This window comes from Emys orbicularis, chromosome 13 (assembly GCF_028017835.1).
Source record: "Emys orbicularis isolate rEmyOrb1 chromosome 13, rEmyOrb1.hap1, whole genome shotgun sequence".
In the NCBI taxonomy this organism is placed as follows: Eukaryota; Metazoa; Chordata; order Testudines; family Emydidae; genus Emys; species Emys orbicularis.
In genome coordinates, this window is record NC_088695.1 from 7,486,804 (window position 1) to 7,500,764 (window position 13,961).

The 13,961-nt window shown below is 51.3% G+C and overlaps 1 protein-coding gene across 1 annotated transcript; it reads right to left on the reverse strand.

Annotated features, from left to right (window-relative positions):
* Positions 1 to 632: 632 nt before the first annotated feature.
* LOC135888242 (zinc finger protein RFP-like) lies at positions 633 to 8,380 on the reverse strand. The gene is made up of 7 exons (XM_065416052.1): positions 7,955 to 8,380; positions 5,490 to 5,585; positions 4,875 to 5,105; positions 4,392 to 4,414; positions 3,568 to 3,683; positions 2,302 to 2,361; positions 633 to 1,147 (listed from the first exon to the last, which is right to left on the reverse strand). Exons 1-7 carry the CDS (start codon positions 8,378 to 8,380, stop codon positions 633 to 635), a joined length of 1,467 nt encoding a protein of 488 aa, XP_065272124.1.
* Between the last annotated feature and the right edge of the window lie 5,581 nt (positions 8,381 to 13,961).

The following is a 13,961-nucleotide window of genomic DNA, read 5'->3' on the forward strand; positions in this document are numbered from 1 at the left end:
TGGGAAGGTCGCTTTCGCTCCCTACCTGGTCTCGGGTGCCAAACTCTGGCACCCGAGCCCAGGCAGGGAGCAGAAGTCACCTCCCCAGCCAGGCTTTCTCAGGCAGCTGCTGCGCAGTGATGCAGAGCAGTGTCTCAGTGGCTGGCCTGGTAGGGGCTTCCCAGCCCTTCCACTCCCAGCATCTGGGCCATGCATTGCCCAGGCCCGCCCCACCTCTTCCTGCCCCTCCTCACCCATCGCCTCCAGCATGCCGCTAAACAGCTGATGGTGGTGGGTGGGAGGCTCTGGAGGGGATGCTGATGAGCTGATTGGCGGGGCCCACCCCCGGCAGGCGGCCGGGGGGTGGGGGGAAAGGAGATGCTTGCCAGTGCGTGATCAGTATTTTTTTCTAGGGCAATGAAATTGGCTTCTCTACCTCACTCACTTGAATGCTCTCTATGGTTTGACAGTCCAGAGGCTGCACAGAGTTGAGACCCGAAGCAACCTCCAGGGTCACAGAGACGGCATGATAGAAAGTCCACAGGCAGAGATCATACAGACTAGGGTGTGTGAGGCTAGAGAGGCTGATCTCAGGACCCCCAGTAGGATATTCCACCCCCACTCCCGACCTCCCCCCCCCCACCCCCCGTGTCTCAGGGACACAGTCTGAGCTGGGATCCTGGCCCCACCCAGAGCCAGGGTCGGATTCTCTCCCCAGGGATGGAGCCCGACGGGAAAGTGAAGATCGAGGCCTCGTCACCAGCATCGATAAATGTCACCTGCCCCCGGTCACAGTCCAGACAAACCCGGATCCTGCTGGGGGCCTGGTGCCATGGCAGGGGGGTTGTAGGGGAGGTCAGAGCCCGGATCTGACCCCACCACCTCTCCACAGCCCAGATCCCTTCCTCAGGGCTCAGGCTGATCACCCCCTTCCTCCTTACAGATTCTCTGGCCACCCCCACAGCCCAGCGTTCCCCATCCCCCACCTCCACCTCCCAGCAATGTCTCCCCAAGGTGAATCCCTCACAGCTCAGCACACACCGCGCAGTGTCAAATCTCTCAGGGTCATGGGGCAGATCCTGCCATGTGTCTCCCCATCTCACACTTTTCCAATCCGCAGACAGGATGAGGTCAGGATGAGCCGTGTCTGGATCCAGAGTCACATTCACTGGGGTGGAGGGTATAGAATCAGAGTGTTAGAAGCAGAGCTCAGCCCTCGGGGTGGCTGGAACCATTTTTCACACTCCCCAGCAGCCCTGTTCTGGCTGGGACAGGCCTGGATCCCAGGGGGCTGCCTCTGTCCTGGGCACTTGAGGCTGAGCAGAGATGTGTCTGCAGTTCCTCAGCCTGTTTCTCATTTGCTTGCAAAAGCTTCAGCTCCCAGCTCCCCCTCCTGGGGCTGCTGCATTCCCAGTGGCAGTGACACAGCCAGGAAGGTGTCAGAAGCTTTTATTGAGGAGGGAACAGAGGGGACGGGTACCAGCTTAAAACCCCCTGAGAGAAACTCCATCTCCTAATGCAGCCTCCACTCCCAGGCCAGGGAACAGAGAGGAAGGTGCAGCATTGGGGAAGAGCTGCTTATGACCAGAGAGCGGGAGGTGGCATTGGGTGGGGGAGCCCCATCCCCAGCCTAGAGAGAAGGGAGGAGCTGACAGCGTCACAGGGAGAGCATCTCCCCAATCCAGGAAGCAGGGAGCAGCTCCAATGGGAGAGCCCCGCCCTGCCCAGAGGAAAGGCCAGATGTTGGAGAAGCGCGATGGGGAGTCTCTGGGTAAGGCAGAGGGATCTGTGAGCCGTCAGGGCAGAGAGCTCTGCTCGGGTGCTGCTCAGAGAGAGTGTTTCTGTTCAGCAGCCTGGGCATGAACTCAGCACTGACTTTGGTGTCAGGATTATTTGTGTGATGTCGGCTTCGAATCCCCCCAGGTGTTCCGGAACCTTGGTAGAAGTTGGGGGGGAGGGGCCCACGAGGGCCCATCACCTGCAGCCCCGCCCACTCCGTGGCCCTGCCCCATTACTCCTCACCCCACCGAGGCCCTGACCCCTTGCCATGCTGGGAGCCTTGGCCACTGTGGGGAGCCTCTGACCCTCGACCTGACCTGGGCTGGTGTCCGGCGGGCCTGGGAGCAGCCCCCGGCCCATGTTCACACTCCCCAGAGCGCACCACCTCACGGCAGGTGGAGGGTGCAGGGTTCCCCAGTACTGCCCGAACTCCCTGGGTGACAGCTGAGCTCTGGCCAGGGGCCAGGGGGCAGGGCCTCGGGGGAAGAGGAGCAGGGGTGGAGTCTGAGAGGGGCCAGTGCCGGAAAGAGGCTGCAGTCTCACCCTGTCTGTGTGCTCCGAGTGGTTCCCCTCTTTTTGTCTCCAGTGCAGACGGCAGAGTGTCTGCAGGGGGAAAGGATAAGAGAGGGGTGAGATTTCAGGCTTTCATATTTATAACAGCATCCCCACTCTGAACTCAAAGAGCTGTGTTTTCATCATGACAGAGAGACAGACAGAGAGGCCCAGAGACACACTCAGGTATTTAATATAAAAAGGTCTGAAACCTTAATCTCTTTCCTTTCTCATTCAGGCATCTCTCAGCAATGGAACCAGCGTCCTTGCAGCCTCACAATCAGTCCAGGACAGACAATCTGTAAGTGCGATTTTCTTTTCCCCTCATCATCCCCTCCCACCCTTCAGACCCCAGTTGGTTTCTCTCATTCACTTACTGCTTTTTGTCGTAACCTAGACGCAGATCATGCAAAGACATCATCATAAGAGCAACTTTACCCACTTTGGTCCCTTTGACACTAACGGGATGTTGAGAGTTTGCAAAATCCTGGTTCTAATTGTGAGTTGTTGGGTTTGTTTACTCAGTATCTCTAAAGAGAGCAGCATGAAGGAACCCTCGTCCTTCATAGGCAGAAATAGGAATAATAATAGGATCAAATAGGACTGGAAGGAACCTCGAGAGGTCATCAAGTCCAGTCCCCTGCACTCATGGCAGGACCAAGCACCATCTAGACCAGTGGTCTCCAACCTTGCCAGACGACGAGCCATGGAGGACCGTGGCGGCGGATGAGCATCCGCCAAAATGCCGCCGACAAGCGGCAACGTCAATAGGCATCAACACCGAAATGCCGCCGACAAGCAGCGTCATCCAGAGGCGTCACCGCCAAAATGCCGCCGATTTCTCTGGATGACGCTGCTTGTTGGCGGCATTTCGGCGGCGACGCCTATTGTCGTTGCTGCTTGTCAGCGGCATTTCGGCGGATGCTTGTCCACCGGCCAGTACGCAGGCGCACTTAGACGCCCTGGCGGGTGCCATGACACCCACGGGCACCGCGTTGGGGACCCCTGATTTAGACCATAGGACGAAACAATAAGATCTTTTTATCAATGTGGAAATTGAGGTGGGGGAAGGTTGGCTCCATGGGCCAGATTCACCCCTGTACCCGCAAAAGGAGAGAGGGGAGGGGCCATTTGTGACTCTGCTGTTCAGGGTAATCAAGGTGATAAATTAATTATGAACCAATTGATCAGCGACGTTGTCTTCCCACAGTCTCAGATACTTAACCTAATTTCCCCTCCTACATCCCTTCTAGGTACCTTTGAACTTCCTCAGAGTCTCCAATAGTGCAATAGTTTTCTGGAAGTAACCATTGACCCGCTCTTCCAGTTCAGGAGAAATCTCCTCTGGCTGCTGGAACGTCCCCTTCTCACACCTGCAGAGAAATAATTTCATGTGATTATATTGCATTTAGTGACTGATTATAAGTTTTTGTTAGTGAGTCGCTGCTCTAATAGGCCTGGAGTTAGAATTCCTCGACTTCTCTCAGCCTCAGAGCAGGTGCAGCACAGGCCATGGTCATGAAATGTTCCCCTCAAAGGACCCATTAATATTCTTCTACTCTGGCCTGGAGAGATCAGCTCTGGGGACAAAAGGGGAATTAAATCTCCATAGCCAATTTACTCCATGGCCTCCAGGTGACGTGCGGTAGAAATCTGCCCACTAGGAATTAGACTGAGACACCAACTCCCCCCTCCCCAGCTCATTCCACACAGGTCTCCAAATAGTCCTCAGGTGGGAAAGACTCTTGACCGTTGCTGCCCTGGGCTGAATGGTAACCAGGGCCCCAGCAGTGAAAGGCCCATATTCCATTCCCACAACCCTGAGGCAGCCAGTCCCTCGGGGAGGTGACATCCCTAGGAAATACTTGAGGTCAGTCTTTCCCACTGAATGGAGAATTCCAGAGTCTTCTGTGCAGGGTGAGACCCTCTGGATGAAGTTGTTCAGAGAGGGTTCGTATCCAGCATGTGACCTTCCCCACACATTTTGCTGTAGAGCCCTGGCGAGATGCGGTGCTAACATCCCCACCAAGCTTTTTCACAGTGTTGTGAAGTGTGAGGAGGAGTGAGAGAGAGCCACATACCTGCTCAAGGTGTTTCTGACATCCTAGAGGAGAGAGAGAGAGAAAAGAATCTCAGTCCCCTCTCGTGGGTGAATACGAAGTGGGTATTCACCCACGAAAGCTTATGCTCCAATACATCTGTTAGTCTTAAAGGTGCCACAGGACTCTCTGTTGCTTTTTACAGATCCAGACTAACACGGTTACCCCTCTGATACTCAGTCCCCTCTGACACACACAGGGGATCCCAGGGAAGGGATTTAGGAAGTATGGGGGAAGAGAGACCCTACCCTGGCCCCAGGGCCATGGATTCCCTGAGCTAATGGGACTTTCCCTTCTCTCATATCTCTGTGTCTGTGACTCTGCAAAGAACAATAGTACTTCACCTGTCAGCAATGCACATGCCGAGTTACACCAAGATCTCTGTCTGCTAGACCCCAGTGCTTCGAATTCAGGACCCCTCCCTTCCCTGTGTGGGGATCTCGGATGTTTCGCACTCAGTCTCACCTGCAGGAATTCACTTGCTGGCTTCTGACACTTCCCCTCCAGCTCACTGATCAGCTCACTGAGACGGGAAATCTGCTCGGAGAGTTTACTGACATTTTCATTCTGGATCCTCACAATCTCCTCGTCCAGCTTGTCCAGCTGGCCCAGCAGGAGTCGCTCTTGTTCCTCCAGGAACTGCTGCAGTTGCTGAAATTCAGACACAATCTTCTGCCTCTCGGTTTGTGTTTGTTTCTGTATGAAAATAGGGCAAGGGCTGGTCAGGGACACGGATGGAGCCCGGAGCCCTTTCATGGAGAGCTGCGTGTGCAGGAGGAAGATCTTCTTTGAAAATTCTAAGATCCTGTTAGTGCAAGAAATGACCAGACACAGTGGAGAGCACTTCACAGGGACATTCAGTTCACTTGGGGAGGATTTCTGTGAAAGCCACAAGGACTAGACATTAACTTATTAACTGAAATGGAAGCTTAGGTCTTGTCTACACATAGATCTAATCCAGTAATTCATGATCAGGGAGTAACACACACAAGCCCACATTCATTAAGGCCACAGAGGAATCTGCCTCCAAACAGACCACCCACTGCCAGTCCCTGCAGGTTAATAACAACAGGCACCTACCAGATACTCCCAGCTTTTCTCTTCTCCAGTCACTTTTAATTCCAGCAGCTTTTCTCTCTCTTCCCTCAGAGTCTTCAAATGGGCCTGAAGTTTTTCCTGAAGAAACAGAAATGATTCAGGAAGTTTTGTTTTGAGGGTTGAGAAGGGTGTGAACTGAGTGTTTTTTCACCCAAACCTAAGATGACTGTTGGTCCCAATCGCTTTGTGACATCAGGGCCACGAAGGAGATGAAACCTCATTAATGGAGACTGGGAGCGTGTCATATTCCAACTTGTTACCAAATCAGGTTCAGTCTCTTTAGTAATTGGAGAGAGATCTCAATTATAACCAGGCTTTACTGGTATTTACTAATTGATTAGTTGGACAGCGCAAAACAGGGCACTGGAGTCACATGGGGGTGAATCAACAAACCTGTGTTTGAGAAGGGTTAACGAACAAAGTGATACAATTCCCAGAAGCCACCAGGGTTTCAATGTGGGCTGGGATTTCAGCCTTGAAGCCCTGGGGACTGCACTGGTTAGACAGAGCTGGTCTAAGTACCGGGGCAAAGCCCATGAGACGTCAGGAGGCCATTCGTCTGGTTTGAAGCTGCACAGTCCAGTTTTGTGGAGCACTATCCCTGTCCGGTAGGGACTCAGCACTGGACGTGGCTTTGTCTGGTGCAAAAGAGAGAGGAGGAGACTGAGGATGCAGGAGGACATCCTTGAGGGTGGGGGCGGGGCTGGAGGTGGCACCTCCATGCCCAATGATGCAGGTTGGGGGCGTGCTCACAAAGGTGGTGGTGGGCCACACAGGGCGACTGATGCAGGTGAGGACGGGCCCATGCAGGCAGGCGTGGGGATGTCCCGTGTTCTGTGGATGCCTCAGTGACCACCCTAATTAGACATGATGCAGATTTGTATAAAGGACGGGTTGGGGTTTGCCCTAGTGCTGCCCTAAACCCTTTCCATGGCAATGCCCCTTGGGCTGGTACCCCACGGTCCCATTCCCTGGTAAAGATCCCAGAAGCAGTGCATTCTGGGAGATTTCAAAAGGCTGCCTGGTGGGACTAATGGAACCATGTTAGCTGGTCTTTGCCCACCTATACCACAGAACAGTTCAAACTTCAGACTGACACAGGTCAGCACCTCCCAGGGGTTAATTTTGCTTCTATCCAGTCTAATCCCAGTGGTATTTGGCATGGACTTGAGCTGTCTGGAGCCCTTTTGTGTGTGGATTCAAGGTTCTCGGGGTCCCACACAGTGTTTAGCCCAGTGATCTCCTCTAGTGCAGGCGGCAGCATCTGAATTTAACCCCTCATGGAGCAACACAGGAATTCAGAATCCCAGTGAGAAATTTCATCTCCCTGCTGGGTCTGAGGCCTTTATCAAGGCGTCTTTCCTTGCTTATGGACACACTTCATCGGGGGGGAACTGACACTGAGGTGGCAGCATGGTCTAGTGGTTAGGGCCCTGGACTGGGTCTAGGAAGACCTCAGTTCTATCCCCATACACCGATGACCCTGGGCAACTCACTGTCCCTTCTGGGCCTCAGTTTCTCTCCTACCCTTTGTTTGTCTTGCCTATTTAGGCTGTAACCTGCTCAGAGAAGAGATTGTCCCTTGCTGTTTTTTGTGCATGGCCCAGATCCAATTTGGGGTCTGTAAGGGCTACTGTGATGCAAAAAAGGTAATCATAATAATAGGCAGCAACTTCCACTGTTCCCGGTGGGTGCTCGACCCCACCCCCACCACTGGCCCCACTCCTGCACCGCCCTCGTCCTGCCCCCATTCCAGCCCTTCCCCAAAGTCCCCGCCTCCATTCCACCCCCTTCCCCCAAGTCCCCGCCTCTTCTCCGCCTCCTCCCCTGAGCATGCCGCATCCCTGCTCCTCCCCCCTCCCTCCTGCAAAGTCCTAAGTGCTGCCAAACAGCTGTTTGGTGGCAGGAAGCATTGGGAGGTAGGCAGAGGAGGAGGTGAGGTGGCGCGGGGATGGAGGGGAGCTTGGCTGCTGGTGGGTGCAGAGCACCCACTCATTTTTCCTTGTGAGTGCTCCAGCCCCAGAGCACCCACGGAGTCCGCGCCTATGATCATAATAATAATTTATATTAAAGAAATCAGTAACAAGAACAGCTTGTAACTTCCCCTTCTCCAGGATGAGGGCAACACGTTCATATAGATCGGTCTGCAGCTCTTCTGAGTCAAGCTTCACTGAGCATTTCACAACTTCCGTTGTGCTAAAGCTGGTTTGAAAAGGATTCAGTATCTCAGAAAAGTTTCCCACCTCAGGAGGTGTCTGTAAAGAGTTTATATTTTGCCTCTGTTGCCAAACTGCCAAATCATTAATTTTGTTATAGCATCTCCTATACCATGAAGGCTTTACAGAGCTGAATGATGTGTCACACCTGTGCCAGGTAATTTTCAGTGAAATTAGCCTGTAATTAAAATCCAAAGTTATTACCCATTAAACTCGACAGCAATTCCCTACCTTGTACTCCTGGGCAGCTTCCTCTACGGGAACCACCGTGTGAGCTCTGTGCGCTTGGGACAGATGGCAAACCAGACAGATCGAAGTTTCATCCTCTTTACAGAACAGTTTCAGAGCTTCCTGGTGTTCCCCACACACCCCATCTCCTCCTGCTCCCTTCGCTGCCTCATATGCCTGTAAACTCAGCCGATTGGCAATTTCTACCATGTTTGCCAGCTGCCTGTTGGGCCTGAGGTTTCTCTCTTGCACAGTTTCTCTGCACTGAGGGCAGGAGGCGGCTGTAGCGGATCCCTCCCAGCACTGGCTGATGCAGGCTAGGCAGAAATTGTGCCCACAGTTTGTAATCACTGGGTCCTTAAAATACTCCAGACAGAGGGGACATGTAGCTTCCTCCTGGAGACTTTCCATGGGGTTATCTGCAGCCATGGCTCCCTCTGGGTAGTGTAACAGGGTAAGAACTAAGAAGTTTCAATTTCCTCTTGAGTTCACACTCTGCCCCGCCTGCAGCAACAACTGGGTGTTTCCCTTCCTGGACTGATGCACACTGTTTGCTGAATTGGAAGGAGCCCACTGGTAACAATTCAGCTCTGAGGGTTTAGTGAAAAATATACCTCTAGTGTTCTGGTCCTGCAGTCAGCCCCCTGTGCTGGTGTGCGGGGGGCACTGGGGCTTCACGTGGACATCAGCATCTGCCTGTCCTGATGAGCTTGCAGGAACAGGGTGGGTCTGTGTGTCTAAGGAGTGATAGTCAGGCTTGGTAGAATTCATTTTTTAATATAAAATGTTGACAGATGTTTATTTTTAACCAATTTTTATGCTTATTGATTTAAACATTCACAGGTGCACAAAAATGTGGATTTTAAGCATTTCATTCCAATTTTTATCAATTTAAATGTTCACAGTGGTGGGACATTTAGGGCGGGATCAGACAATATTTGGGTCAGACGATAACTATTTAATGACAGCAGAGACAGATTCAAAAAGTTAAAGCTTCATAACCATTAAAATAGAGATTGTCAACATCACATTACTGTGCCTATTGGTAAATTTTAATTATTATCAATGGAAGTATTTTTTCGTGATCTGTGTGTGTAAATCAACATTTGCAGACATCAGCCGATAAAGTCTAATCCTTCCAAGTCCAGTGATATGAAATTCACAGGCCAAAACCTTGGTTACGCTGATATCAATGTTTCAAAGGCCTGATTCTCATGTACACTAAAGCAGCTCTGGCTCAGTGTAAAGAAGATGCGGTGTTTCCAACACTCATGATTTTATAATGAGTCTTATAATATTTGGTGTGTTTGTTAAAGCCCCAGCTCCTGGAAGCATGTGATGAGGTGAGACTCTTGGCTTTTGTTTCCTAAACAAAGGAAGTTTCCAGTTTTCTTGGTTGCAGAGGGAAAAAAAACTATAAAAAGTGTGAGCTGAGTGGAGCCTAAAGGTCTGAGAAGAATAGAAAGAACCCAACATTTATTATTGTTATGTTTAAGTAAGTCTCATGGTTTTTAAGGCAATTAAGGGGTCCTGACTCATCATTTTAAAAAGTTTGGGACTGGCAAGACTGTGAGAATTCAGGCCTTAAATCGCTATCTGCTACCCATGGAAAGCCCCCTAATTTAGTGCCATGATTTATCTAAAACAGCAGAGTTAATGGAAAGGGAAATAGAAAGGCCAAGGTGTGCGAATGCGCATAGGCCCAAGAAGCAAATGAGGACAGCCCCCCTGGACTGGGGGTGAAGTAAAGAGATAAATTAGAACTTTCATTTTTTTATGTAGGTCCTTAGAGCCTTTGCTGGAGACAAGACCTGAAAACATGAACTGATCACTGCCAAGGCAACATTGCCAGCATCACATAAACAAAAACCAGGAGATTGGCTGAAGGAAACATGAGGGTTTTTTTTTTTAATTACATTCTGGACTTTTTGTTTGTTCTGAACATTCAGGATTCACTCTGGTCACATTCTCAATCTTTTCTACTCAGCCTTGAGAGCAAGAAAGTGATCTTTGTTAGAGTGAGCGCTGAAATTGCCACCTGATCACGGGATTCCAGGAGTTGGGGCATTAAGAGAAACACCAGCTAGTGAAAGAGTCAGTGTGAAATCAGGAAAGTTTGTGACAACCCCAGTGTGATGTTTTTGTGATTTGATGTGGACAGGAAACAGCTGCACTTCTAGCGATTGCAGGTCCTTATCTGGTCCCCATTACCTCACAAACTTCAATGTGCTGAGCCGCACCATACTGCAGATGGGGAAGGGCTCTTACCGCCATTTTAGAAAAGGGAAAGTCAGGCCCAGACAGAATAAGTGACTTGCCTGAATTCACACAGAACAGGGAACGGAACCTGGGTCTGCTCAGGGTAACTCAGCACCTTAATTGCTGGGCAAACCTTTCCCTCTGCAGCCAGAACCTGGGAGGAGAGGATAAGGGGACAGACAGATGGATGCGCTCACAGAGTTTGTCTGATAATCATCTCACTGACGCTCCCCACAGGCACTAGGCCAGTCTGTGCAGAGTCAGGTCATAACAGTGAGGTCACCAGTCCTCGATGTGGTCTTTCAGGGGGACTGGCTTTCTTTGGTTAGCCCCTGATCCGGACAATTTTTTTGCTTTGGTGTCTAATTAGACCTAGCAGGCTACATCTGTAGCAGCAACTTGGTACCTGGGTATTACCCCTTTTATAGCACTCAGTCATTTCCCAGCTGTGGGTGCCTGCCTCTGTGACTGGCAGTTGAGGCAACCGCATGGAAGTATGGTCAGGCTGCTTGCCTGCAGGCAGGAGAAGGTCCCCTGCCTGTACAAAGCTCTGGTCAGTATGGGGTGTTATAGACCCCAGTACAGGTGTACAGGAGGGAAAGTGTATGATTTTTTAGGCCTGCTTTAAAATGCTTAGGCTGTCTCCAAACACCCAGTCACTTTCTGTGCTCAGCTATTGGGCCCAACTGCCTACAGCTCCATCTCCCCCAGTTCTGTCTGCATTCCCTAGACAGGCTTCTCCACCAGGGACCCCCTGCTTCCAATAAGATCCCTGTGCAGACAGGTATGAGAAACAGAGACACAAACAGCTCTCCCTCATGCACAGTCTCTGCCCCTGATCTGGTAGGGAACTAAAGTAAAAACCAGCCCACAGGAGCTGTGGGCAAGTAAGTCTCCTCCCTACCCCAGCAGCTCCCCCAGGGCAGTAACCCAGGGCCTCCCCAACCACCACACGGACAGAGGCTGAAAGTCCATCTGATGGCAGCTCAGGGGCCTGTGGAATGTGCTGGGATCTCAGCCTGGGCCCGAGTGGGGCAGGTGACCCCCATCTCACACAACCACACCCAGTTTTCACCACTTTTGTCAATCCCAGCAGCAAGGCCAGGGACTCAGTGGTGCAGGGAGACCAAGCTCCTGTCCCCCGCGTGAGGGTTGGGGCCCAATGGCAGAAGGCAATGGGTGTGAGGGGAGCTGGCACTAGGGGTCCTGGACTTCACAGGGTGTGGGATAAACAGAGAGCTCTAGGGGTCCCTGGTTCAGTGCTGGGTGTGCTGGCCAAGAGAGCAGGTGTCACACCAGTTCTTAGCCAGGCAGCCACTACTTCTCTTTCCCCTGCACAGTCTCCCCAGCTCCCGGGGACTCCTGGCTCTTTGCGGATGGCAGCGAGTGTGAGGAGAGCTGGCGCTGGGGCTCCTGCGCTGTGCAGGGGATGGGCTAACCAGAGATCTCCTGTCTCCAAAGCTCTCAGGCCACTTGTCCAGCCTGGCTGCAGGGGGGGATCTGGGGACAGACAGAGGGGGCCTGGGAGAGTCTGGGGGAGCAGCCACCTGGGACCAGAAATGGAAATCCAGCTGAGGTGAGAAGGGAACACTTGCCAGGGATGTGGCTGGTTACGAGGGTTGCCCTACAGCTGGATACAATGTTGCAGCTATTTAACACATTGCATGGTGGGATTCATATGTTCCATCAGCCACTGGTCTGGGCTCCCCCACTTACCTGGAGCTGTTCTCTGCAGGGGGAGTGTCCCTGGGGGCTGGTAACTCCTCCCCTCCCCAAATCTCCCAGGGCGCTGGGCTCTGGGGGAGAAATATTCAGGGACCAGGAGGATGGGTTCTGGGGAGGACACTGGGGATTGAATGGTTGGGGTTGGTGGAGCTGGGAAGCAGGGGGAGCTGGGTGCTGGGCTATCGAGTGTTTGGGGATCATGAGATAAGAGGCGAGGGAGAGCACCAGGCAGGGAAGTGCTGCCTCTCCTCATTCACCCCCTCTGCCCCTTCTCCCTGACCTCTCTGCATTCAGACAGCGCCACTGAGAGAGGCTGATTCCCACAGGGCCTTTTGTGGGGGTCTTGGAGATCCCACCGCTGCCTCCACAGCATCAGCCTCAGAGCAGCTTCTCTGTGGTAGGAAATGTGGTCAGGATTAGCCAACCCCTCTCTATGACCCTCCACCAGGTTTCCTGGTGCAGACTGTGTGACGCTGGCAGACCAGATACACCAGCTCATGCCAGAGCCCTAGGCCAGTTCACTTGTGTATTAGGCTACATTAAAGTGATTGTTAAATGTATAAGAGTGTATTTGGTGTTTAAACTTCATGACAAGTAATGGGAGTTACTTGCATTGTTTTTACTTATCTATATTCTCTTATAACGTAGTAGTGAACATTTCCATTGTGTATACCCCTGCAACTAAATATCCCATCCAATGAGAAAGAAGCCTTGTGGAATGCAAGTGAAGAACTTTAACAGAAAAGTGCTAATTTCAAAGCAAGTGGGCGTTGTGCATGAGGATCAGAGGTCAAAAACTCAAAATGCGTTCCTCACTCTCCGACATCAGAGGAAAAGCCCACGTGGGTAGTGACCCTGTCCACCTGTTTTCTGTGAGAGGAAGCCATGAGTATGGATTCAAGGAAAAGTCTTTCATCTTTGGACTGTGTGGACTCTTACAGGGAACAGTACTCAATACAAAGCGGAGATCCCCTGGGCCAATCTGGGTACTGTGAAAACGCTTCTGGGAAACTGGCAGTTTATTACATCACTGCCACCATTTGGAATGACAAACTGTGACTTACCTATGTGTATATTTTACCTGCTTTAACCTCTCCATAATTCTCCTTAGCTAATGATTCTTTAGTGCAGAGGTTCTTAACCTGGGGTGTGAGATGCCCTTTCTGGGGGTGCGAGACATGCCAGATTTTTTAGAAGGTAAATCATCAAAAACACAAATTAAGCACAGGCATGTAAGTACAACTACTTTGTTTCATCAAACCTATGTATTTATTAACATTATACATTTTTAACGATTACTGTGTTAATTTTTAACTGTGAAATTAAAATAAATACATAATTATATCTCTTTCATTCTATACTTATGATATATCTAGGTTTAAAGAAGTGACCTACTTCAACGATTTTTGATAAGGGGTGCGAGAACATATTTTTGAGAACCAAAGGGGTGCAGGCTGCAGTAAAGGTTAAGAATCACTGCTTTAGTGAGTTTACTATAGAATTGGCTGCCAGCCTTGTCTTTGGTGTCAGATCTAGGGTACCAATTGATGTGGGGTAAATGTCCGATCTCCTGGGACTGGGAGCAGCCTGATGTAATGTGATTTTTGGTATAAGTGACCTTTTATCACAAAGTCCTGATTCTCTGGGTGACAAGACAGACTGGAGAGTCTAAGGGGAGTGTCTGGAGTCTAGGGTAAGACTGGGATAATGATCCAGGAGTTCACATTTGTCACTGGCTTGGTGAAATGTAATGACACAACGCACAACCAGCTTGAGATGGCTGCCCGCTTTTCTGCCATTCTGCCCAGACGTCGGCACTCATAGTTGTCAACTACTCCAGAGAGCTTGACAAAGGGGCTGCAGCTCACAAAGGAGGTCCCTGCACAGCTGGGAGGCGGTGATACAGGGGACAGCCGGAGCCCTGCCGCCGGAGCTCCGGTTCTCCTCCCCCCACCAATCCCTCACCGGGAGGCAGGCTGGACTTGGGCTCTCCTTCCCTCCCCGCACAATCCCTCACCGGGAGGTG

Coding starts and splice junctions, on each gene's coding strand:
- LOC135888242 (XM_065416052.1), bottom strand. CDS start 8,380: ATGGCTGCAGATAACCCCATGGAAAGTCTCCAGGAGGAAGCTACATGT. Junction 5,586..7,954: donor AAGCTGCCCAGGAGTACAAG/GTAGGGAATTGC, acceptor CTGTTTCTTCAG/GAAAAACTTCAGGCCCATTT. Junction 5,106..5,489: donor AGAAAAGCTGGGAGTATCTG/GTAGGTGCCTGT, acceptor ATTTTCATACAG/AAACAAACACAAACCGAGAG.